At 49.1% G+C, this 26,786-nt stretch overlaps 2 protein-coding genes and 1 long non-coding RNA gene across 5 annotated transcripts in view; 1 reads left to right on the top strand and 2 right to left on the bottom strand.

The window, feature by feature from the left end:
• Positions 1-1,941, bottom strand: part of TMCO4 (transmembrane and coiled-coil domains 4) — a 76,729-nt gene extending 74,788 nt beyond the window's left edge. For 2 of the 3 annotated variants that reach the window (XM_037032721.1, XM_037032726.1), the window contains exon 1: positions 1,886-1,903. The gene's annotated coding sequence lies outside the window, so the exon portion shown is untranslated. Of the gene's footprint in view, positions 1-1,885 lie in introns of all 3 variants that reach the window. The other variant, XM_037032723.1, reaches the window with a different exon arrangement.
• The window catches only part of LOC118977725 (uncharacterized), a 37,473-nt gene continuing 12,261 nt past the window's right edge, over positions 1,575-26,786 (top strand). Inside the window, exon 1 of the long non-coding RNA XR_005064594.1 lies at positions 1,575-1,787. This is a non-coding gene — a long non-coding RNA (uncharacterized LOC118977725). The remainder of the gene's footprint in view (positions 1,788-26,786) is intronic.
• RNF186 (ring finger protein 186) lies at positions 16,152-18,285 on the bottom strand. The gene has a single exon (XM_037032728.1). It carries the CDS (start codon positions 17,735-17,737, stop codon positions 17,033-17,035), a length of 705 nt encoding a protein of 234 aa, XP_036888623.1. The 5' UTR covers positions 17,738-18,285; the 3' UTR covers positions 16,152-17,032.

Genomic DNA, 26,786 nt, shown 5'->3' with positions numbered 1-26,786 from the left:
TAACCCCAATGTATAAGAAAACAGAGGCCCAGAGAGGTGCGGTGACGGTGACGAGATCACACAGCTAGGAAGTGGCAGTGGCAGGTTTCCAGGCTCTGAGGTTAGTTTAGGACTTCCTCTGGACCACTCCCTATCCACCTAGCACCCCCCCCCCTCAAATCCCTGGGGAGTGGGGTGAAAGCTCAGGCTGGCAGAGCAAATCCAACAAGCAAGGGCCAAAGGCTCAGAGGGCTGGAGGCTGTGAGGTTCAGTCTCTGTTTGTCCTCTTGACACACGTCCCAGGTTCGGGAGATTCCAATGGTCTCTCCTCCCTGCCCAGCCCTCCCTACCCCCAGCCGCCCCACGGAACAGGGTGGGTTCTGTTCCACTCTCTGGAGTGTACTCCTGGAGGGCAGTGCTTGTTCACCGCTCTATCCTCAGTGCCTAAACAATGCACACGCCAGCACATAGTAGGTGCTCAATAAGTATTTGTTGAAGGAACAAATGGATGCCCCTAAAGCTTACAGGGGTTTCCTGTTTCTGCAGTGACATGAACACTAGGTGGGTTAGGGAAAGCAAAAGGGGCCTGTGTACTCCTACTTTGTGTTACTAGTGTCCAGGCCAAGACCTTGGCTCTAGCCTGGCTGTGCCCCGACTCCCTGGGTGACCTCAGGGCAGGGCAGAGAAGGACACTGTGACAGCCTACTCTGCACCAGGCACTGGGTCAGGCTGTGGGGTGTGGTACCCAGGTCCCTACCCTGTTCTCCTTCCTTGCTGTGTGGTCCTGAGGAAATCTTTCGTCTTTCTGAACCTGTTTTCTTAGCTGTACAACCCACTCTAAACTTAGTAGCAGCAATTCCTCCCTCTAACAACAGCAGCTGGGCGAGGAGCCATGGCCAGCCTGTAGCACTGGGGGCCTGGGCTCTTCTCCAGAGGTTTCTCCCAAACCGCCTCAGTTTCAGTGTCTGCTGTGAGCTCACAGGCCACAGCGGCAAGGAAAGAAGGGGTGACGGCTGCCCGAGGCCTTCCTCACCAGTAGCTGGTGTGGTGCGTGGAGGGGCCAGGTGAAGCCCAGTGAACCCGTGTGTGTGACCTTGAGCAAGTCCCTTTTCCAGCTGGGACCAGAGCAGCGGGCTCATTTATCAAGCGAGGTGCTGGGTGATCTCTAAGGGCTCCCAGCTCTGAGCTGGGAAGCAGGAGATAGACCCTGTGCCCTGCCCAGCCTCAGTTTCCCCAGCCACCGCGCCACGTGATTTCTAACGGCTCTTCCGGCTCGGAAAGAAAACAAGCAACAACCACACCGCCTTGTCTCCGCGGCCGGCCGTCAGCACTGGGGAAGCGCGCGGCCACTCCTGGTGGGCCCCGCGCCTACGAGCAGCGGGGCATGGGGTGGGGGGCAAAGGGCTCATGGGTTGGGGGCGGGGAGTGGCTCCGGCGGGAGCAGGCCCCTTACCTGGACGCTAAGGCAGCGGCAGCGGCAGCGGCAGCGGCGCGAAGGCGAAGTTGGCTCCTCCCGCCCGGCTCCTCCCCCGCCCTGGCCTGGCCTGGCCGGGCCGGGCCCCGCCGGCCCGCGCTAGCTCCGGCCGNCGGGCTCATTTATCAAGCGAGGTGCTGGGTGATCTCTAAGGGCTCCCAGCTCTGAGCTGGGAAGCAGGAGATAGACCCTGTGCCCTGCCCAGCCTCAGTTTCCCCAGCCACCGCGCCACGTGATTTCTAACGGCTCTTCCGGCTCGGAAAGAAAACAAGCAACAACCACGCCGCCTTGTCTCCGCGGCCGTCAGCACTGGGGAAGCGCGCGGCCACTCCTGGTGGGCCCCGCGCCTACGAGCAGCGGGGCATGGGGTGGGGGGCAAAGGGCTCATGGGTTGGGGGCGGGGAGTGGCTCTGGCGGGAGCAGGCCCCTTACCTGGACGCTAAGGCAGCGGCAGCGGCAGCGGCAGCGGCGCGAAGACGAAGTTGGCTCCTCCCGCCCGGCTCCTCCCCCGCCCGGGCCTGGCCTGGCTGGGCCGGGCCCCGCCGGCCCGCGCTAGCTCGGGCCGGTGCCGCTGCCTGCCATGGGCTGCCCGCCCCGGGGACGCGCGTAGGGACAGCGGGGCCTTCCGGGCTCCAGCTCGCGAGCTGCGAGTCCCCATCCGGCTGGTCCTGCCGCCAGTCCACGGCAGGGGTGCAGACTCTGGAAGTGACGAGCCTGTCCCGGGCTGTGGGTGTATCTACCCTGCAGGAAGCAGCGCAGGGCAGGGCGCGAGGGAAGCCCCTGCAGGCAGGGTTGGCTCTGCAAGAAAGTGCCCGCGATGCGTCCGAGGAGTCTGGGGCGGGAGTGGAAGGACGAACAGCGACTTGAATGGGAATCTTCCAAAGTAAATTAGGAAAAATCAAAGAACTAGCCACAGAAACACCCTTGCCGCGTGCACCCTGTTGAAGTTTACAGAGTGTTGAGATATCCTAGCGCCCCCTGATTTTTCTTTCGGTTTCTCTAACGCTAACTTTGGTTCAGTCTCAGGACCTTCCCATTTGAGGTGCCTGTGCCTGGCACTCTGCCACCAGAACTTCCGCTTCCTGCGTATGTTCCCAGCGGCTGGCATCTGCGAGTCTTCTCTAACTACCCAGCAGACTCAGTCATTGAACAAGTGTTTACTGAGCACCTACTATGGGTCTAGTATTATAGAACTAACCGTGAATACTGTTTAGGGAGCATTATCTTTGTGGCTGGCTCTGTGTGCTTTTCATACATGTTTTATATCATTTAATCCTGTGCAGTTTATACTATTATTAGCCCATTTCACAGAAGAAGGAACCGCAGCTCCGAGAGGTTAAATACCTTGGCCAGGGTCACCAAGCTACAACATTAGAGCCAGGATTTGATCCCAGATCTGGCTGATTCTGCTATCCTGATCTCTCATAGGTTTAAATGTCAATACTATTTTAAAGATTTTTGTATGAGTTGCAGATAATGGATTCCCAGCAGAGGATGGCTCCTTTGCTATGTCCCACAGATGTCCATCTTTCTGGGATGTAGGTGGGGCGTGGCCTGGCATGGATTGTTGTTGAGTGGAATTGAATTTGGAGATGATTTCACTGAAGGTGGCCCTACATCTCTTCCCATAGAGCATCTTTATGATGCGGTTATGATGAACTTGAGACTGAAGGACTTGGAAGATGGATTATAGTCACTTCTTTCCTAATGATGCTCAGAAATAAACAGTGCTCTGGTGGGAAGGTACCGGACACACCTTAGAGGAATGACAGGGTAGAGGGTGTTGCAGGTGATTATCATGGATATTGTTACATTGCTGAGCAATCTCTTGGGTCCCTAAGGCATCTTTGACCCACAGACTTAACCTCTTTTTGCTAATTGGACCATCAACTGGAATTGGCTATGCCATGTGGCAGAGGTTGGGGGTCAAAGCCACTGGGGTTAATATTTTCCTCCCCGCTGTTCTTGTGTGCTGGGCAATGATTTTGTGGTCCTCTACCTTATCTCTTACACAGAGACTTCGGTGACGACCTCCACCTGCTTCTTACCTAAGAATGCTTTGCGCTTGCCCCTGGTCTGGTATGTTCTAATGCAGAGACCCATATCACTGCTGGCATCCAAAGTACCTTTAGCTGGTACATGAACTTGCATTAGATCACTTTGGATCCCACATGAGAAAGTTATTCCCTTCAGTCCTTATTCTGTTGAGAACAGTTTGATGCTATTGAATCTCTTATTTTTTAAGGTATACTTTTTATTTGTTTCTTGTAAACCACTGATAATCAAGGTCGTTGCTTAACTAATATTTAAACTCTTTTTCTTTGTGGCTTACAGGTTCACACACAAGCAAACAAAAAGTGTATATATAAATATTTCTTTTAAAAACAATTTTATTGTGATATTTTAGCATATAAAATTATGTTTATTTAAGGCACACAAGTTGATGTTTTGACGTACGTACACCTCGTGAAGATCACTGCAATCAAGCTGAATAATTTACCCCCCCCATGTGGTTAGCAGTTGTGTGTGTGTGTGTGTGTGTAGATTTACTTTAAGATCAATCATCTTAGCGAATTTCAAATATATGAGACAGTATTGTTACCTGAGACCGTATTGTTACCTGTACCCACGTGCTGTATGTACATTAGATCTCCAGAACTCATTCATCTTTTTAACAAGGTTTTATTTATTTATTTATTTTTAGAGAGGGAAAGAGAAAGAGAGAAACATCAGTGTCTGTTTGCCTCTCACATGTCCCCCACTGGGGACATGGCCCACAGCCCAGGCCTGTGCCCTGACCAGGAATTGAACCAGTGACCCAGTGACCCTTTGATTTACAGGCCCTAGCTCAATCCACTGAGCAATACCAACCAGGGCCAGGGCCCAGAATCCATTCACCTTGACACTTTATTTATTTATTTTTATTTATCTTTAGAGGGGAAGGGGAGAAGGAGAGAAATATCAATGTATGGTTGCCTCTCATGCATCCCCTGCTTGGAACTAGCCTGCAACCCAGGCATGTGCCCTGACTGGGAATCGAACTGCGATCCTGTGGTTCACAGGCCCAAGCTCAATCCACTGAGCTACACCAGCCAGGCCTTCATTCACCTTGCATAACTAAAACTTTGTACCCTTTGGCCAATATCTCCCTCTCCTCCCTCCTTAGCTCCCAGAAGCCACCACTCTACACTCTAGTTCTATGAGCTTGACTATTTTTGACCAATTTAGATGCCACGCATGCGTGAGATGGTGTAGCATTTGTCCTTCTGCGTCTGGTTCACTCCTTTTACTACAGTGTCCTCCAGGTTCATCCATGTTGTCACAATGGGAGGAGTTCCTTCTTTTTGAAGGCTGCATAATAATACTCCATTGCACTCTAAAATTTGCCAATAATTCTTTTTAATGAAGGAAGGCCAGTCTCCAGCTCAGAGGCTTTGGCTGTCTAAAATACTCAGTTGGGTTTAATTATTCTGTCATTCATTTATTTAATACACTTTTTCTTTTGTCAGGATTTTAGGTTGACCAAAAAGTTACACAGATTTTACAGAGTTCTTTTTTTTTAACCTTAAATAATTTTTTATTTTTCAATTACACTTAACATACAATTTTATACTAGTTTCGGTTGTACAACCCAGTGATTAGACATTATATAACTTGCTAAGTGACCACTTTGATTAATCTAGTACTCATCTGGTACTATAGTTATGACAATATTAGTGACTATATTCCCCATGCTGTACTTTACGTCCCCATGACTATTCTGTATCTGCCAATTTGTGCTTCTTAATAACTTCATCTCTCCCTTCAACCTGCCTCCCATTTGGCAATTGTCAAAATATTCTCTGTATCTAAGAGTCTGTTTCTGTTCTGCTTGCTCATTTATTTTGTTTTTTAGATTCCACATATAAGTGGAATTATATGGCATTTGTTTTCTCTGTCTGATGTATTTCACTCAGCACAACACCCTCTGGGTCCATCCACATTATTGCAGATGGCAAGATTTCATTCTTTTTTATGGCTGAGTCATGTTCCATTGTATATATATGTACTACTTTTTCTTTATCTATTCATATATCAATACACAGTTAGGTTGCTTTGTACCAGTGACTTTCAGCTGGGCGCCACAGCACACTGGTGCACTGCAAGAATTTTTAAAACATGCGATGCCTGACTGCTGAGTCAGGGGCACTGATGTCTTTTCCCTTAGATTGTCACATAAAAAATGTCCACAGCCGACACAGTAATAGCTGGTGTGAATGAATTGAAATTGTACCTATTTTTTTTTGTTGGATTGGCAAGAAATATTTTTGGTGTGCCACAGAAGTTTAGTAATTAGTATTTGTGTGCTATTAGGTGAAAAAGGCTGAAAGCCACTGTTCCATATATTGGCTATGGTAAATAATGCTGCGATGGACATAAGGATGCATGTGTTTTTTTCAATTTGGTGTTTGGGGGTTTTTTGGATTAATACCCAGAAGTGGAATTGTTGGGTCCTTCTTTGTCTCTTGTTATAGCCTTTGTTTTAAAGTCTCTTTTGTCCGATACAAGTATTGCTACCCCAGCTTTTGTTCATTTGTTTGTTTCCATTTTCATGAAGTATCTTTTCCCATCCATTTACTTTCAGTCTGTGTGTGTTTTTGATTTGAAGTGAGTCTCCTGAAGACAGCATGTGTAGGGGTGTTGTTTTGTTATATATTCTGCCTCCTTATGTCTTTTAGTTGGAGTACTTTATCCATGTGCATTTAAAGTAGTTGTTGATAGAGATGTACTTATTACCAATTTATTATTCATATATATATATTTTTAAAGTTTATTTATTTATCTTAGGGGGGAAGGGAAGGAGAGAGAGAGAGAGAGAAATATCAATGTATGGTTGCCTCTCATGCGTCCTCTGCCGGGAACCGGGAACTGGCCTGCAACCCAGGCATGTGCCCTGACTGGGAATCGAACTGTGATCGTGTGGTTCGCAGGCCCGTGCTCAATCCACTGAGCTACACCAGCCAGGGCTTATTATTTATATTTTTAATCTTTTTCTTCTTCTTCTTAAAGAAGACCCTTTAACATTTCTTGTAATACTGGTTTGGTGGTGATGAATTCCTCTAGGTTTTTTCTCTTTTTTTGGTCTGGGAGCTTTTTCTTGTCCTTTGATTCTAAATGATTGCTTTGCTTGGTAGAATAGTCTTGGTTGTAGGTCCTTGCTTTTTCATCACTTTGAATATTTCTTGCCAGTCCCTCCTGAACTGCAAAGTTTCTGTTGAGAAACCAACTGACAATCTTACAGGAGTTTCCTTGTAGGAAACTAACCACTTTTCTCTTGCTGCTTTTAAGATCTCTCTTTATCTTTAACTTTTGGCATTTTAAATATGGTGTGTCTTGGTGTGGGCCTCTTTGGGTTCATGTTTTTTGGGACTCTCTGTTCTTCCTGGACTTGTATGTTTAGTTCCTTTACCAGGTTAGAAAAGCTTGCTATTGGCCCTGGCTGGTGTAGCTCAGTGGATTGAACACGGGCCTGTGAGGCAGAGGGTCGTATGTTCAATTCCCAGTCAGGGCACATGTGTGGGTTGCAGGCCAGATCCCCAGTAGGGGACACATGAGAGGCAACCACACATTGATGTTTCTCTCCCACTTTCTCCTTCCCTTCCCCTCTGTAAAAATAAATAAATAAAACATTTTAAAGTAAAACAAAAAGAAAAGCTTGCTATCATTGTTTAACATAGGTTTTCATTTCCTTGCTCTCTCTCTTCCCCTTCCTGCACCCCCATCATCTGAAAGTTGGTATGCTTGAGTTGTCCCGGAGGCTCCTTATATTATCCTCATTTTTTTGGATTTTTTTTGCTGTTATGATTGTGTGTTTTCTTCCAAATTGCTGTTTAGACCCGCTGCTTCATCAGCTCCAGTGCTGATTCCCAGTCTTCTTTATATCCTTAGTTGCGAGTCTTCTGTTCAACTAGATTCCAGGTGGCTCTGCATGGCGGCTGGTCTGTAGCTCAGTTGTAATTTTGATGTGATTGTGGGAGAATTAATGTGTGCGTTTACTTATGCTGTCATCCTAACTGGAACCCCAAGAATTCTTAATTAAGAACCATAGATCTTTCACCCTGTTTCCCCAGTGTTAACATCTTCCATAATGATGTTGCATTTGTCAGGACTAAGAAACCACTAAGGCACATTTCTATTAACTAAATACAGACTTTGTTTGCTGGCTTTTCTACTAATGTTTTTTTTACCACCCCAGAACCCAACCCAGGATATGACATCGCACTTGGCATTACTTGTTTTCCTTAGGCTGCCTGTTTCTGCTGGGACGGCCAGCCCCTGCTATGAGCCCCTAACACTGACCAGTGAAGTGGCTGAAATCAGAATGACTCTGACGATTTATGGGACGTAAAATACAGAGGTATGTGGTTCCAGAGTTGGCCTAATAGCTCAGCCATCTCAGTGAAGACCTACATCCTTCCCACCTTTCATTATCCTCAGCGTGCTGGTTGTGTCCTTCACTGTGTTACCCTGAGATCCAGGGGCGGCGAGGTATTGGAATTCTCTGGGTGGCCAATTTATTTAAAAGGGGGGTGGTAAAGGATATGACAGGTGGTCTCAGGGACAGACAGAATGGGCATGGCACACAGGCCTCACCGAGGGGGACGATTTGGGAAGTCAGGACCTGAGACCACTCTGTTTGCCTCTTGGGGGCCACCTGGCCTCCCTCTAGTCCACTTCTCTGTGAGTAACAGTTTCATTCGTCATTCACGTCCAGCTTCCTGCCTTTGACATGCACATTCACTCCATGCACGTGGCCTAGTAACTCAAGCACGCGCCACCCGGTCAGGACTCTTTTGCTTGCAAGTGGAACAACACAGTCAAAATGGTTTAAGCAAAGAAAGGGAATTTACTGTCTCATGTAACTATTGAAAGGTCCAGAGGACAGTCAGCTCTTAGGCATAGCAAGATCTAGGTACTCAGATGACATAACTAGGGACCTCTTTCTGTCACCGGGCTCAGCTTGCCTCTGGGTTGGCTTCATCAGTAGAAAAATCCTCTCCTTGCGATGGCAAGATAGTCACCAGAGAGTCCAGACAGACAGTCTCTCAGCTTAGCAACTCCAGGGGGGAAAACACTTCTTCCAGACAGCTTCAGAGAGACTCCTAGGCAGAACTGTCATTGGCTTAGCCTTGAACCAAACCCCGTGGCGGGGGGACTTAGGCTCTGCAGGTTCGGGACACACGCTTCCCCCCAGAAAACAAATACAGTGTTATTGCTATCAGAAGCTACTTGGACTGAGACTGGGTGAAGAGGAGGCAGGCCCTCACAGAGAACCCCAGTTAGGTGGGAAGTTCACCTCCAATGATCTGGGGTGGGGGTGGGGTAGGTGAGGAAGGGAGGGCGGTGGGGTAGGAGAGGTGTGCTGGTGCCCTGATTCAGACGGGGGCTCAGAGCTGGACTGGACTGGACTGCCTGCTTTCAAACCCTGGCTCTGCCACTCGGGCGAGTTACTTACTTTCTCCAAGCTTTAGTCTCTCACCTGATTGGGGTTTTATGTTGACTCGGTGACGTGCCATGTAAAGTGTCTAGCACAATGCAGTTAAGAGTCCTTACCTCCAGGGTGGAAACTTAACCTGCACTGGGTAAACATTAGCCACCATGGCCGCTGCCGTTATGTTGAAACTGCTGTATCCACGGCTACGCTGTAGGCTGTTCATTTTCAGTTTGGCCCCAGGGAAGGACCTCTGGGTGGATGCCTTTGGACAGCTGGAGCTTGTTCCTTCTGGGGGTCATGACGTCAATAGAATGGAGTCCAGCCTCCTATGGAATATGGCTGGCCTCAGGTCCAATACCATGTGTTCCCACGGGACCCCACCTCTGGGCAGAGATGACCTGGGCATCTCTTTTCTGGGCCTGACATCAGAGAAGCCTCACCACAAGGTCAGGCTGGCTCTTGGGAGGGTTGTGGGTGGGGGTGGAGGTAGTTCCCTGGTTTGGGGGTCGCTTGCTTGGGCTTTCTAAGGGCTGTGGGTTACCGTGGCATTTTTCAGCAACCGGAGGCCTGGACAGCTCCTGTTCAGGAGTGTTGATTGCCAGTAACAGCAACTGATTCTGGCTCTCCATAAAGGAAAAAATTAATTAATTGCAGAGAAGAAAGCTGAGTGTTCACTGAACCTACCAGTGGCTCAGAGCTCTGGACCCCACCTCATCTGCTGCTACTGCTGCCACTAACAGACCTGCAGGCCTCCACCTCCAGCCCCAGATGCATCACTAGCCTCAAGTGCTGAGCAAGGTCACGTGACCTGTATCATGTGACCACCTTCGGTGAACCAGGAGGTGGGCAGAGGAAGGACCGAGTGCCCCAGTTGGTGTAGTTGGTGCTGGTGGAATTTGCCCTGGACAAGATTAGCCACAGGGCAGTTTTCTTAGAAAGGGAGATGAGGGGCCAATGGGGTGGGGTTTGGGCCGGGGGAGCAGCTGAATATAAGGCAGTCAAAAGAAAGAAAAGAAGATACATGTCTACCACAGTTTTGTTCTCTTTGAGCAAACAAGCTCTTCCGATGGATAGTCAAGCACCCCAAAAGCCACTCTGGCCTGCCCCTGAATGCAGATAGGCCACGGACGGAAGCAGCACGTGGCAGTGGGATATGCAGATATGGTTTGGAGTGAGCTGGTTCAAATTCTGGTCCCTCATTCACTCGCTTGTGACCTTGGTCAAGTGAGTGCCTCAATGCCCAGGGTTTTAATTCTTTGATCTGCAAGATGGGGGTTATGAATCAGTAATTCTTATATGGTCGTTGCAAAGACTAAAGATAGTTTAGGAATGGTGGGTTCAGATTCCGACACCATCTTTGATAGTTGGGCACTTTTTGCAGGGAGAATATCAGGGTTTCTCTGAACTTCCGTTTCCCATCTACAAAATGGGAACAGCAAGATCTAATCTTGGGGGTCCATCAGACTCGATTTTGAGCTCAACATGGCCACTTATGTGCTACAAGACTCTGAGCAAGTTCTTTATCTGAACTTGAAGTAGACCAGCTAAGGGGCATGGTGCCCACACAGACACAGGGGTGCTACCCTGTTGGCTTCCTAGGGCTGCCCTGCCAGGTGCCACACACCTTGTTGATTAAACAATAGGAATGTATGGACTCACGCAGTATGGAGGCTGGAAGTCCAAGATCAAGGTGTCAGCAGGGTTGGTTTCTGCTGAGAACTCTGGGAGCATCTATTTTATGCCTTTCCCCTAGCTTCTGGAAGCTTGCTGGCCACTGCTGGCTTCCCTTGGCTGCTGTTGCATCAATCTGGTCTCTTTGTTGTCATGTGACATCCTCTCTGTGCGTCTTCATGTCATCTTCCTTCTGTGTGTGTCTGTCTCTGGGTCCAAATTTCCCCTTTTTGTAAGGACATCAGTTTCCTCTTTTTATAAGGACATCAGTTTCCCCTTTTTACAAGGACATACTGTTTCAGGGCCCTCCCTAATGACTTCATTTTTACTTGTCTCTGTAAAAACCCAATTTCCAAATGAGATCGCATCCCGAGGTTTGGGATACCTGTCTTCTTTTGGGCAGGGGGATACAATTTAACCCATAACAGGTGCTTTGCACATATTAGTTTTCTTTCCTCATCAAAATTCCTTATTGAATAAATTAAACACCCTACTCAGGACTTGAAACAGAGCAGATGCTCAACCAGTTCTTGTTGAATAAATAAATGCACGGATGGATCCTAGGCTCTGTGGTGTTCTGGGTTCCTCAGAGTTCTCTGCTGACTCAGGAAACATGGCCCCTTTTTGAACAGAGATCCCAAGATCTTCCAACAAGAATATAAAGTTCATAAAAGTAGCTCTACATAGTTTCAAGAGCAGGTATCTGATTTCTCTTTGACTGTGCTCTGTGCTGTTTTTGAGACATTGTAGGAACGTTTTTCATTCCCAGACAGGCTTTCCTTTGCCACGGACAAAGAATTCATTGTTCTAGCGAAGGCTGACAGACTTCCTGTAGTCGTCTGCAAGGAAGTTTCAACAGTGAACAGGGGCTGGAAGATAAGAACATGGAGGTAGGTAATGGGGCAGACAGGCCCCCACAGCCCTCTGTCCCACACACCCACTAAGTCAGGAAGCTATAACCACACGGAGGAATGATATTTCTTCTTAATTCTTCACCCTTCTGGCCAGGTAGACCACATACCTCAAGCGCTTATGATGGACCAGAGATGTTCCTTCTGACGAAGCAAAGTAACTCAAAGTCCACATTCTGGATTTGGACTTCTGTGGTCTACCCTTGACCCCACCACTGCCTCACCGTGGGATCTCCAGCGAGTTACTGAACCTCGCTGTGCCTCAGCGTTCCTGTTTGCAATTTGGGGGTAATAATAGTGTGTATCTTAGAGCATAGGTGATAACATGTAATATACTTTGCACAGTACGTTCCAATCATGTTAGTCATTACTGTTTTATTATAGTTTGCTGATGACACTGCTGATGCTGAGGCTGGTCTTGGGAGAGGTGAATGCTAGTGGCCAGGTTTTAATAAACTTCCTTATCAATAAGATTGAATAAAATAAGGGGAGTCTGTTTTCATCATTCTTGTCAGGGCGTTCTAAAACTCAACCCAGCTCGGACTTCCGGCCAAGATGGAGGCATAGGTGGAAACACTGTGCCTCCTCGCACAACCAAGTTTAAAGACAACAAAGTTTTAGTAACAAAAATGCAACCAAAACACAGAAAATTGAACTGTACAGAAGTCTGACAACAACGAACCGTTCAGCCAGACTGGTAAGAGGGGCGAAGCCAGTGGCTGGCAGAGTGGGGTCACGCAGGAAAAATCGGCCAGACCAACCCAGGTGCACATGCAGTGGTTGGCAGATCCCAGGCGTGGGATGGCAACAGGCAGACGCAGTGGGGGTGCAAGGTGGCTGGCTGACTGTGGTCACACATTTGCACACAGATAAACCAGGTGAAGGAGTGAGCAGTGAGACAGACTGTGCAGGCCCCAGTGGCTTGTGGGAAGCAGCAGAGGGGCCCATCATTGCCCCTCTCTGACCCCGCCTCCACATACAGCATCACAACCGAGCGACTGGGTTTCCCCCGCCCTGGTGAACACCTAAGGCTCTGCCCCTCATACATAACAGGCCAAAACATTATGGCTCAAGAACAGCTCAAAGCCTCAGAGCCAATAATTCTAAGTGACCAAGAGATAGCCAACCTATCAGATGCACAGTTCAAAATACTGGTGATCAGGATGCTCACAGAACTGGTTGATTTTAGTCACAAATTAGAGGAACAAATGAAGGCTAAACTAATTGAAATGAAGGGAAATGCACAGGAAACCAATAGTGATGGAAAGGAAACTGGGACTCAAATCAAGGAAGTGGACCAGAAGGAAGGAAAAATGACCAAACAGAAAAGAATGAAGAAACAAGAATTCAAAAAAATGAGGAGAGGCTTAGGAACCTCTAGGACATCTTTAAACGTTCCAACATCCAAATTATAGGGGTACCAGAGGGGGAAGAGAAAGATGACAAGTATAAAACTTACTTGAACAAATAATAAAGGAGAACTTCCCCAGTCTGGCAAAGGAAATGGACTTCCAGGAAGTCCAGGAAGCTCAGAGAGTCCCAAAGAAGTTGGACCCAAGAAGGAACACACCAAGGCACATCATAATTACATTAGCCAAGATTAAAATGAAGGAGAGAGTCCTAGAAGCAGCAAGAGATATGGGGATAGTTACCTACAAAGGAGTTCCCATCAGACTGTCAGAGGATTTCTCAAAAGAGACCTTACAGGCAAGAAGGGGCTGGAAAGAAGTATTCCAAGTCATGAAATCCAAAGACCTACAGCCAATATTGCTCTATCCAGCAAGGCTTTCATTTAGAATGGAAGGGCAGATAAAGTGCTTCTCAGATAAGGTCAAGTTCAAGGAGTTCATCATCACCAAGCCCTTATTGTATGAAATGATAAAGGGACTTATCTAAGAAAAGGAAGATAAAAAAATATGAACAGTGAAAGGACAGCAAACTCATAGTTATTAACCACACCTAAAACAAAAGCAAACTAAGAGGACAGCTGGATCAGGAGTGGAACCATAGAAATGAAGAACACATGGAGGGTTAGCAACAGGGGAGTGGGAGGAGGAGAAGAGGAGAGAAGGTACAGAGAAAAAGTAGCATAGATGGTAGGTAGAAAATAGATAGGGAGGGCAAGAATAGTATGGGAAATAGAGAATCTAAAGAACTTGTGACATGTGGACATAAACTAAAGGGGGGGAATGGTGGGGGAGGGGGTGTACAGGGTGGAGGGGAATGAAGGGGGGAATAGGACAACTGTAATGGCATAATCAATAAAATATATTTTTTAAAAAAATAAAGTACAGGGTGGGAAAAAAGGTTTACAATTGTTCATATGAACTATAATATAATAATAAAAATGCAAGAATAAACTATTTTTGTACTCAAATAAATAAATAAATAAATAAAACTCAACCCAGCTCCCTCTCCTTTTTTTTAAATTTTTCTGCTTTGCCTCTTTTTTTCTATTTTTATTTTTTTAAAGATTTTATTTATTTATCTTTAGAGGGGAAGGAAAGGAGAGCGGGAGAGAAATATCAATGTATGGTTGCCTCTGGTGTGTCCCCTGCCGGGAACTGGCCTGCAACCCAGGCATGTGCCCTGATTGGGAATCGAACCGCGATCGTGTGGTTTGCAGGTCCGCACTCAATCCACTGAGCTACACCAGCCAGGGCTCTGCTTTGCCTCTTGATGAGCCTAGGTGCTCAGTCATGGGCTGTTTCATGAACTCCCCCATCAGTCCTCTGGAGCGTAGATTAGAAGCTCTGTCTCACAGGGAAGGAACCTGAGACTCGGAGAGGTAAAGTGACGTGTAAGTAGTGAAGCTAGACTGGGAGCCAGACGTGTCTCACTCCAAGGGCACAGATTAGGGAGACAGGTCTGATGGGGATGAAATTTGCTCCACCCCCCCACCCCCACAATTCTTCTTCATCCTTCGGACCTCCCCTTACAACCCAAGCACAAAGTTCTACACAAGACTGGCCTGTCCTGGACAATGCTCCGCTTTGGATGGCGTGTCCACCCCATCATGAAGGCCAGCTCCCCTCTGACTCTCACACTGAACAGGCCCCAAGACGGCCATGCCCCAAGGGGGTCAATGATGGATGATAAAGGCAACCCGTTAAGAGACAGGCTTCTCGGCCAGAAGCACTTTGAATGGTCAGGGAGACCCCGAGAGGCGTGTGATGTCCTCCTCAACTTTACCGTGAGCAGATTAAGGCTCAGGGAAGTTCTGTAACTGGTCACGCACTGGGTGGGAACTGAGCTTTGCACCTTGGCCTGCCTCTCTGGTTGCTTCTACTCATGCCCGTTTTCACACGGCCTGTTTCCTATGCTTGCCTGCTGGGCAGCCTGAGCTGGTATTGGCTTCTGGTGCTCTCTGTTCCCACGCTGCAAGGGGCCAGGAGGTCTTTGGGACCAGCTGCACTTTGAGGGTTGTGGTGACAGCAGTGTCAGGACATTTTTACTCAGGAGGACAGGGGCCCACCGGTTGGGGACCATGTGACGCTAGAGCTCTCTGCAGGAGAGGCTGGGCCTGGGTGGTAAAAGTCTGCAGAAGAACCACCTCGTTTGTATCATTGTCTTTTCTTTCTCTTTAGCACAGACAACAGGTTCTGGAATTCTCTAGCCTCTTCGAGCATCTGACCACTGGGCTTTGGGGGCTCCTGAGCTTAGTTCTCTGTTCTCCTTCACAAGCCCCCAGGTGGCAACCAGCTTCCTAGTGGTTTGCAACTGCACAAAAAGGAGGCAGCCTGATGGAGCAGAGAAAGCCCCGGATGAATATGCCCCAATGAGCTCTGAAAGTGGCCGGCTGTGCAACCTGAGGCAGATGAATTTACCTCTCTGATCCTCAGTCTCTTGATCAGCAAATGGTCTCTACTGCATAGGTTGGTATTTAAGGCCATTTCGCAGGGCTTGGCACAAAGTAAAAACTCAATAAACGCGCAGCCACCATTATTAAGGCAGAAACAGGATTGTCATTCATCTTGGTAAAGGTTTTCCTGTTGGTGGAGGGTCCAAGAACTAGATGAAACGGGATTGGTCGTAAGTGGGGAGAGAACATTCTTTCCCTTTCCTTTTGACTCCCACCCCAAAGCCACACGCCCAAGGCCAGCTCAGGAAGTGCCAAGCTGTTCTTGCCATCTACTCATCCTGGGGGACGAGGCATTCTTCAGGCCCACTTGGCCTTGGCCTGACCATGTACGTGACACAAACCCACGTCCGCTCACGCGTTCTCTCTCAGCACCGGCGGTCAACACGGCCCACAGCGTGAGGTTGCAGAGCAGCCCTGGGAGACCTGGTAACAAAAAGAGGAAGCCTCCAGATGTCAAGGACAGCTCATTGCATCCATTCTTAACATTTTGACTTTTCTTTGTGTGAGGTCACAGGGCATGTGACCTGTGCATGTGTGCATGTCCATTGTTTGGGGTCCCAGCGTGCCCTCAGCTCTGGGCTGCAGGGGTGTTAGGAACAGTCCAGTTCTACCAGCTCATTTTGGGGAAAGGGAGGCTCTGAGAAGTGAGCTCTTGTTCAGAACGCAGGGCCGACCATGTGCTCCAGTGGCAGAGCTCTCACCTCTCTCCCTGACAAAGGGACAGTCACCATAACGAGTCTGCAGTAGGAAGAGGGGGAGGCAAGGCAACCCACAAGACTTGGTTCTGGGGTGTGGGACTGTGCAGCAGGTGGGCAGCTGGGCCACGCTGGGGGAAGCCCTTGTAATTCTGAGATTCTCTGCTGAGTCAGCTCCTGATGGCATGGAGCTGGGAAATCCTGGTGGGGATGCTGGAGGAGATTCCAAGACTCACCTGCGTCCCCTCCACCCTCCCCAGCTCTGCCAACTAAACCTGGGACTTCCCCATTGCCATCAGAAGTACCATTTCCTCACACAGGTTCTCTCTCCCTCCATTCTTAGAGAAAAGGAGGGCCGGGCAACTCAGTGGAAGACCCTCGGAATGGCCAGGACTTTTGGCAAGGTGGGGTGGGCACGAGATGGGCAGCATTGGTGGGGGGTGGGAGGGAGAAGCCACCCCCACAGGAGGGCTTCCCGTGGGCTCTGCCTTCCCAGGAGGGAAAATGTGTAGCAGCCAGAAATATGAACAAACTCCGCCAAACACAAAAACCCAATCCAAAACCAAGCAAGACAATAAAACCAGCTGCATAAATTGGAAATAAATGAAGAGGAGTTTCTGGTTCTATTCACTTTTCAGTAACATTACTATTGCAATGCTTTCATATAAAGACATAGAAAGAACAACCCGGAGCATCGGAATAGGATGAACAGGGGGTCCTCCCTGGCGGCATCCAAGTCATTTGGGCCTTCTCACCCCCCAAACAGTTCAGCTGTGCCGTACCTGGGGCAGACATAAGTCTATCGCCCAAGCACATAGTTCAAGACCCAGGACAGCCATGCTGCCTTTTCTTACAGGTCTGATTGGCCTTTTCTCCTACAGAAGCCAGTCTTACTTCGAAGCCCCTTACCCTGTCCACTGTGGGAGTAACGGGGCTGCAGAGGCAGAAGGTGCCGTGGGTGGCTGGTCAGGCAATGGAAGAGATCTCACTGTGTTTCTGCTCGTTGCCGACAAGAGTCCTGGGGGAGGGCCAGCAGCTGCCCTGGCTGCCGAGGTGACAGCAGAAGAGGGTGGACATCAGCAGGGCCAGGGCGATGATGAAGGTGAGCACCCACTGCATGACACTGGGGTAGATGAAGGGCAGGATGAGGACGGTGAGCAAGGCCAGTAGGAGCACGTGTGCCACCAGGCGCCGTGCTGCCATGTGGTTGACACTCTCCACATCCTGCTCATCCTCTCCCACCAAGCTGGGGTGCCCTGCCATCAAGGCGACAGGATTCGCCAGCTCCTGGGGACAGAGCTGCATCTCTGGGCATGGCCAGGCTAGCTGCCCTGCCACGGCCTCCTGGTCACGCAGGCTGCAGATGAGGCCCCCGGGGACGGCAGTGGCCCTGCGGCACACGGGGCAGGGGATGGACCAGGTGTTGTCCCGCACACACAGCAGGAGCTTCAGGCAGACAGCACAGAAGGAGTGTTGGCAGCCCAGCAGCTTGGGCGGTCGGGCAGAGCTGTAGGGCTCCCGGCACACCAGGCACTCCAGGTCGTGATCCTCGAAGCCGCAGTGACCCTCGGCAGGGCCCTCGGTGTCGGTGTCGGTGGCTCTGGTGGAGAAGGGCTGGGGCCGATGCGGGGCTGGCTGCTGCGGGACCTCAGTGCAGGCCATTCTGGGCATGGGAGCCAGCGGGATCTGGAAGGTTAGGGCCCGGGCATGGACAAGGTGCTGCTGGGGCACGGATGTAGTCTGACCTTAGCGAGGTGGGGCGCGTGAAGCCTCCTTGTCCTTCTTGGTAGGTGCCTGGTCACAGCAGCTGCCTGGCACCACTCTCCCAGGGTGGCTCAGCTTGTCCCTGGGCTTGTGTCGTCCCTTCGGTCATTATTATTTCTTTTCTGGAGTTAATCAGTAACGAGCAGGTCTGGAGACTTTGAATTACCTGATAGAAGGGCCAAAGTGGGCGGGGCCAGAGAGCGAATCAGAACTTTCCTTCTGGAGCCAGGGGCCTCGGCGGTGCCTTCGACGGACGTGACTTGTGAGTTTGGGAGGCCTTAGCAATTCTGCCACCACCACCAGCCCACCACTGGGGCCTTTGCACATGAAGATCTCTAGCCCCTGGACCCAGAGGCCAACCCAGCAGGCTGGAGAGGATCTGAGAACCTGCACGGTGAACAAACATTGGCATTCTAACACAGGCGGACCTGTGGACCACACTTTGAGAAACACTACCACAGGCGGTCTCGGACGAAAGCTTTTGGACGTCAGGATCGGTGGGGGAAAACTTTGTGCTTTGAACACACTTGTAAGCAGGTGGCCCGTGAAAAAGAGATGGGAAAGTATTCTGAGTAGCAGGGGTGGGGAAGCCCAGCTGAACAGCCTGTTTGCAGTTACCGATTCCCGAGCTTCTCATTGGTATCTGCTGTGCCCTTCACATACGTGCTAACAGCTACCATTAGTCCCGTGCTAGGCACATCGCATAAGTAATGAGGACAGCTGCCACTTACTTGGCCTACTCTGAGGGAGCCCTGCACTGGCGGCTCTGTCTGCGGTCCCCTGGAATCCTGGGGCAGTGCTATAAGGAGGCACTGGGGGCTTGGAAGCAAAAAGCAGGCTGGGGTCAGGCAAGCCTGCTGGCTGCCTGCCAAGGGGCTTCCACGAAGCAGGAATCTACCAGCGTCCAAGGTCAGATTGCCAGCCCCATGGGTCCAGTTTAATCTCACCAGTTTGTGTGGAGGCAATTAGTTGCCAGGGAGGTGACACAAGCTAACAGGACTAACATGGGACTGACGGGTATGAGCAGCACGACAGGTGAGAAAACACAGTCCCTGTCCTGGGTGGATAAAGCGCCGTCCTGATACCTTGAGGTATTGAACCCAGTGGGGCACACACAAGGATCAGCCAGTGAGTATATAAATGAGTGGAACAACAAACCAATATTCTCTCTTTCTCTCCCCGTCTCTTCTTCCTGTTACCTTGCCCTACACATCGGAGGTGGGTGGGGTGGCAAAACCCACTCCCTCAAACAACTGCCTCCCCCAGGCCATGCTAAGTCTGGGAAATGCCGAATGGTCCCTTGCCGTTCAGGCCACGCGCTGAGATCCACAGAGTCTAGCTCTTCCCATCCAGCTCCTTCCACACGCCAGGAGCAGGCAGTACCCTCTTGCTGGGCCCTGGGGCTCTGAAAGCTAATCTCCCACTCCACCCCCACATGGCATCTCTTGTCCTTAGCCTTCAGTTTAACCTTCAGTTGTTTCTTTCCATTCTGTTTCCCCCCAGATCTGGCTGAAGCGGACCTCAGATCGAGTGGTGGGCCCCTGTTTTGTCCCCATGCCAAGCATCCATTTTTCCTTCTATAGTGGCCTGTGCATTCCCTTTGGGCAACCAATGTTCCCCTCTGTCATTCTGTGTAGTTCCCAGCTCTGTGGTGGGGAGGGGGGCACTGATGTGACCCAGGGCAGAGTAATCAGCATATTCCACCCTGTGGCTGCAGCGATTGGTTCAGACATAAACATGTGATCTAAGCCAAGCCAATGAGATTCAATTCTGGAACTTATGTTGGAACTACTGAGAAATTTCTCTGCTTGATTTCCAAACTAGAGGAGAGAAATCTGGAGCTGCCGGGACCACTGCACGCAAAGACGCTGCCCAAGAATAGGGTCAGCATACATACACACATACAAAAACAATGAGAACAGTCAGAAAAGGCCTAATGACATTGTTTGAACACCTAGATTCAGCCATGCCTGAAGCCAGCAAACCTGTACCTTTGTTTTTCTAAATTCTGTTAATCTGAAAACGCACCCCAATTTTGATTCTTAAGCCAGTGGAAGTTGGATTTCTGTCCCTTGCAAAGGACACAGTAACAGCAATAAATGAAGACGCCTTAACTAGCTGTCTGCCACAGGCCAAACACTGACCAGCCAGCCTGTGCATGGTTAAGGGTGAACTAATGCCTGTATGTCCCTATGCTAAAATAGACTCTGCTTCTTTTCTCTGCTTTGACTTGCACTACATAATGCTCCTTTTTGTTTGCTAAGTCCTAGGAAGGATTGGGGAGAGGAGCAGAAACCATTTATTGAGCTGCATTCACTTATACTGAAAAGTAGAAATTCAGGTGGACAATGCTAAGTTGACCCCTCTTCCAGTAGCCGGCTTTATTGGAAGCCAACTAATCCGGCAGGTAGTTGGGTGAGGTTGAACTCAGACCAAGGGTTGTTATTTGGGCTTTGTGTCTAAAGAATAACCATTTGAAACTTTCAGAAAAACACAATTAAGAAAATACATTGATTAGGACCGTCCAAATATTATGGAAAAATATTTAGTAAGTGTAATTGTTTCTATGAGAAAGTTTCATTCCCTGAGAAATGATGGCTTTTGACAGCGTGGCCCTTCACGTGGCTGCCATCCTACCACCTTGGCTTGGGAACCACTTTGTGTCTTAAAGGTGCCTTGGCTCAACTAGGATCTACACTGGCCTTGTAGGTGGATATCTGGCTCCTGTCACTTTGCTAGCTGGGTGACCTGAGGTGAGTCATTTCCATCTCACTGAGGCTCAGTTTGAACATTGGATAAAATAGAAACCTAACACTATAGGAAATTATGGGAGATGACTTAACTCCCCATCTCATCCAAACCTGTTTAGGTGAGGCTCCGTAATTTATGCACCTTGCTTTGTAAGTGACCTTGATGTAATCCATCCCTTCCAGGAACAGGGAGATAAGACACTTTTGTGATTGTGCATCCAGTGCGTCTTAAAGAAAAGTGACTGTGGGCCTGGGGCACAGCCTGAAGCAGGTCCATCCCGGGGGAGTGCAAAATGTCTCTGGAGACTTATTCAGTTTGCTGGCTCATTCTGGTCTGGGGTATATTTGTGCTTGCTGTAAGAATTCAGGAACTTAGAGTCCTTCCAAATCTCCAAATAAAACAGGTTTGTTTTTTAATCTCTGTACAAATACAAACGCATTAATTCCCAGTAAAATTCTTTTCCTTGGAAATGCAGTTTCCTTTATCCTGAGACTTCAGACACCACAGGGGTTATAAGCAGTGTGAGGAGCACAGCCTGGAGAGGAGTTAGAATTTCACACCCAGCTGCAAGTGGGGAAACTGGAGCCAGTTCTCTCGAGATGGACCACCTCGGCCTGGGCTGGTAGCCACAGATCCAAGCCCTACAAACCTGCTTTAGATCTGAGATTAGGTCCTGCATCAAGTTCCCGGGGAAAGGAATGAGGGCACAGTGATGCCCTAAGGTCAAACCTTTGGACCCATGCCTGGCCTCTCTCTGATCCAGGCCGGCCCACCCTCACACCACACTCCAATGGCTGCAGAGAGTCCTGTCCTAGCCAAACGCCCACCTGCCTCCGACCCCCTCTTTTCCCTGGAGGCTGGCTGGTGTCCTGCTCACCTCTAGGTCAGACTGCGACCCACGCATCTGAAACACGGTTTCTAGCCCTGTGAGCTTCCCACAGAACCTCCTGGAAAAACGGGGTGGGTGCCATCAAACTGGAGAGTCCCGTAGACATCAGAGTATTAAAAGCTCTTGGACATTTTGAAATTAAAAAACCAGCTTGATTTTGTGAATTCTGATTTTATCTCAAACTTATCTCCCTGTGCAACCCTTTGTTTCCTTCGGAACAGTTATTAACGCTGTGAGCAAGAGTGACTCTGGGGTTCTGAGAGTTCGGGAAACGCTCTCGAATCAGGCTAAACCATTAGAGACTCACACTTGACTCTACTTTCCAGAGGTCCTCAAGGATGGTCTTTTGAGTTTACTTTGTTGGCTTTCTTCAAAGGATACTCTAAGAAAGAAGCTTATGACGCTACCTAATTGACTCTCCCATTTTTGCTTTGGCCACCAGGAAGCTCAGTGTTAGTGACCGTGAAGTATCACATTTGCTTTGTGGCGCTGTAGTACATCCCTATCCTCTTAGCCTACACTTCTTATTCTAGTGTGTGGCTTACCTAGCTAGTTCTTGTATATCTTTTCTGTAAGTTATTCTAAAACAGTTTTGTGGAAAGAGGAGATGTACAAAAAAAAAGACATAAAATGAAGGAAAAATGATAGAGGAAGAATTGTAAATACAGGACAGAAGGCAGGGGTGGGGGTGCAGAGTGTGGGCCTGGAGGCTGGCATCCCTCTGCTGAGATTAAACCCGTGGACTCCTGCGTCCTCCAACTCATGCTGTCCTGGGTACTGGTGGCTTGGAGACGACGTGTGCCTGTCTCAGAACACCTCTCCACTGTCCACTGCTCACCACACCCCAGGAAGCACAGACCTGGGGCCTGGATCACTGGACCATGTGAAAATTAATCCTCCCAAGCGCGGGCTGTGACCCGTTAAACTACTCTGCCGGGCGGTTAGCCCAAGATCAGGAGGCTGTCAGACCAGCCTCACTTTTCTCTCACAATGCCCAGTCCTGGCCTTTGCAGAGCCCCCTGGAGGAGGACATGGGACCAGAAAAAATGGAAGTCCTGGGCACGTGGGTGGGAAGGCTGTGTTTGAGTAAACTGGCTGGCCCAACAGACCTGTGTTCCAATCTTAGCTGTGCGGCCTTGAGCAGCCAACTTAACGTCTCTGATTCTCGGTTTCCTCATCTGACTAATGGAGATCAAAAGAGGGTCTGCACCAGGAATCTCTGGGTCTTTAAGAGCTGGGCAACTCAACTCAAGCTTCCATAGCTCACACGTAAAGGCGGGGGAGGGGGGTCCTCGCTCACGTGACTGAGAAGTCCAGAGGTTGTTAGGGTTCATTATGTCTTGCCCATGTGCCTCGCACAAGAGTTAGCATTTGTTGAATGCTGTCATGGATTACCCACTTAGTGTCCCCAACACACCTGGGAGATAGATACCCTTTCTGCTCTGTGATGAGAAAACTAGGTCACAGGGAGTTTAGGTGCCGTCACACGTCGAGTATGTGGTAGCCTGGACGCCGCCCGAGGATATCTGGCCCCTGAACCAGCACCCCAACTGCTACACCACACGGAGTGAGACCCCACCTCTGCCCCTCCTCTGCTGGCACAGTGTGAGCACGAACATGTGCCCTCAGGGACCGCAAGGGAGTCCCAACCACCCAGTCCCCCCTACGCACAACGCTCCCGCCTCACCACCGGGTGTGCCTTGAGTCCCAGTTCTCAGCTCATGAGGTCCTTTATCCCAGTGTCACCAATACCCACGGGGACCCCAGACTCTCAGGTCACCTGCTGTCTTGGGCTCGTCTCCAAGGGCTCTCTCGTGCTCTATTCTGTCCCCTTGCATCCCTCCCGGACTCCAAAAAATTTCTGCTGTTTCCTCTGGATGTCATGGTCGGTGATCAGCAAAATCCCCTGGTCCTGACTTCTCCCCTGGAAGTTCCCTTTACCCAAACGCTCAGGAACCTGGTCCCCCCTTGCCTTTACTGCCCTCTCTTGAGCGGTGGCTGTTTTTCCTCCCACAACCTGGTATTGCTGGGCCTTGAGGTGGGGCAGGTATCTTCCCTGCTGTAGAAACTTCTCTCTCTCCTTCATCCCCAAACCCCTTAACTTTGAACTTCATGTCATCGCATTGTAGGTTCCACCGACCTGTTTTCTGCTGACCTCTGAATCATCCCTCCTCATTTCCTGGTCATCTGGGCTCCTGGTTCACGGTTGCATTTTTTTCCCTGACTTCAGGTAGAATTTGTGATGATGCAACACATGTGTAGGTGTTCTTTCCAAGCCTGAGGCTTCAGTTCCCTGATCAGTCCTCTTCCTGTGATCTTGACCTCCACCCAACCTCAGTCTCTCACTCCTTTGACCACATTTTATTTTTACCAATGAGTCAGAATGTCACTTTCATGCATTCAAGTCTCTACCCACCACCCCCTGTCTTTCTAGGTCACTCCCTTTAGTAGCCAAACTCTGACAGTCTCCGGACATTGGAACCTCCAGCGCTCCTATCAGCGTTTCACAGCCCCTCGTCCCTTCATGTCTTCACCCCTCTCTTTCCCCAGCTCCAATTCCGTGGTCAATTATTGCAATCACTTGACTCCTTGCTGAAATCTAATTCTACACCTGTTCTCTGCCTGTGCCAGTAAAGCTACACAAGGCTGGAGAAAAACACACAACCATGCTGACCTTGATCTTCCAATGGAGCTTTCACACTGCCAGGCATGGACCTGCTTTGTCCTTAGACTATTCATCCTCTCCTCTCTAGAATGGCCAGTTGAGACCCTCTGCTCTCCCCTCAAACCCTCGCCTTCTCCCTATTCTTTCGTTCAACTGTCGACCTTGCTGCCCATTTATTCAGACATTAGAACCATCCAAGAGAACGTCCCTAATGCCCCCTCCCCTCTGCCCACCCACCAGCATCAGCCTCCGCCTTCTCTGCCTCCCCTTGTGTTTCCGTAGGTGAATTTCTCTGCTTCCAGCTACAGCCAGCTCCCCGACTTGTGAGCCAGATCCAACCCCTTGGGTCTGGTCAAGGACACTGCACAGGTATTCTCTCCTCTCTTTCCTACAACATCACTTCTTTTGCTCTGTTGTGGATTATGCCCAGTAGCATGAAACCATCTATTGTTTTTCTTGTCTTAAAAAAACCAAACTTATCTTGATTCTACTTCCCCAGCCAGCTGCCATCCTGTTTGTTTGGTCTTCTTGGGTGACTCTCCCTTGAAAGAGTCATCTGCAGTCTCTGTCCCTCGTTCTTTTTCTCTTCCTTCCCAACATTTTGTTATCCAATTTAAAAAAAAATAATATACACGTGGAAGAAGTTTATGGTGAAAACCTGTATATCCATCACCTAGATTCTACCGTCAATATTCCACTATACTTGGTTTAACACATATCTAACCATTTGTCCATTGCTCTGTTCATTCATCAATCCATCTAATTTTTTATGCATTTCAGAGTTAATTGCAATTATCACTATGGTTCTCTGTAAATACTTTAGTATGGATATTATTACTTTATAATACTGGTTTAGAATTTTTTCTTTTGTAGAAAAAATTGCATTCTGCCAATGACTTCTGTTTTGCTAAATCCAATGGGCAATCCTTAGTTTTTAATTCACTTACTTAACACAAGCAACTTAGGCCTGGCTGATCACTTCCTCCTTTATTTGACTCCTAGACACTATCTTTTTTTTTTTATCTTGTTAGTCAATTCTCAGTCTTTGTTGATCTTCCGTATCTCCCCGATCCATTCCTGTTGGAGGGCCCCAGGGCTCAGGCCTTTGTCCTCTTCCCTTCCGCATCCACACTCACGTCCTTGGGAATCTCAGCCATCTCATGGTTTACATCACCCAGATGCCGACAACTCCCAAATTTATCTCTAGCTTTGAACCGCACATTTAAATATTCAACCGCCTACACCACTCTTTGGATGCCTCATTGACATCTCCAACTTTGCACATCTAAACCTGAGCTGCTGTTTTCCCCCATCCTCCAATACCCAATCTACCTGCAACTTTCCTCCATTTTTTTTCAGTTGATAAGAATTCCAAGTTACTCAGGAGAGTTTGTCCTGGGTTCTCCTTTATTTCACACTTCATATCCAGTCAGTCAGAATCTAATTAGCTCCATCTTCAAACTGCATCCCAAATCTAACCACTTCGCTTCTCTGCCCCCTTGTCTGAGCTGTCACTGACCCTCCCCTGGGTGCTTGGCAGTAGCCTCCATAGGTCCTCCTGCCCCCACCCTTGCCCTACATACTCTCAACACACCAGCCACAGTGACCCTTTAAACATGGAAGTCATCTCACGTCATGTCTTTACTCAAAACCCTTCAGGACTCCCAGCTCCCTCTGAAAACAAGCCAAAGCCCTTACAGTGGCCTTCAAGGCTCTCCATGAGCTGGCCTTGTCATCTCTCCGACCTTCTACTTCTCTCTTCCTCCTCACTAAACTGCAGCTCACTGCACTGCGACTCGAATCCAGGGCCTTTGCTCTAGCCATTTCCCCTGCCTGGAATTCTCTCCCCTCAGATATCCACTGGCCCTTTAAGTCTTCACTGAAATGTTGTCTACTCAATGGAGCCTGTCTGTCCCGACTCTCCTATTTATCACAACAGACCTCTCCTCCACCTCTACTCCTCACTCTTCTCGTTCTGCTTTTGAACATATTATAATATATAATTTGTGTTTATTGTGCTGACTATTGATTGTCTATTCCTTGCCCCACTTGGATGTCTTCTTGACATCTCACACTCAGTGTCTCCCCACTAAACTCTGGTTCCCCTCCTTCAACCACCACAAAACCTGCTCTATCTTTAGCTTTCCCAGAGGGCAGGTATCTTTGTTTCTGGCTCACTCATGTATCCCAAATGCCCAGGACAAACCTAGGCACCTAATAGCCCTTAATAAATATTTGTTGATTCTTGGCATGGCTACTGTGCCTTAAATCCTAGCACCAATCTTCCTCTGCAGCCCCATTTCCAACTCCTCGCACAATCGACTACACCTGCCAGCATTCCCGTATTTTTCCAGGTTTACTGGGCTGCCATAGTAAGTCCGGGCAGGCGTGGCCCTGTGGTGTGGAGCCAATCATCTCCAAGCTCTTACGCAGGCAATGTTACCGGGGGGAGTTGCCTCCCAGGCAACTGGGAGGCATAACTGATGAATAACTGTCTGTAGCTGTAAGACGGTGCAGACAAGGGGCTGACAAAGAAGGATTTGTGATGGGTGCAGAACTTGAGGTGTCCAGAAAATATTAAAAGTATGGGATGTCCTCACCCTCACAAGTCTGAGCTGGTGCATGGGACACATGGAGCAGGGCCATTGAGA

The sequence above is a fragment of the Sturnira hondurensis genome, unplaced genomic scaffold (genome assembly GCF_014824575.4).
Source record: "Sturnira hondurensis isolate 20B ecotype Veracruz unplaced genomic scaffold, ASM1482457v3 Scaffold0021555, whole genome shotgun sequence".
Lineage (NCBI taxonomy): Eukaryota > Metazoa > Chordata > Mammalia > Chiroptera > Phyllostomidae > Sturnira > Sturnira hondurensis.
The sequence above is the reverse complement of the archived record's forward strand: the minus strand, read 5'-3'. Positions and strand labels throughout refer to the sequence as shown.

Coding starts and splice junctions, on each gene's coding strand:
- RNF186 (XM_037032728.1), bottom strand. CDS start 17,737: ATGCCCAGAATGGCCTGCACTGAGGTCCCGCAGCAGCCAGCCCCGCAT.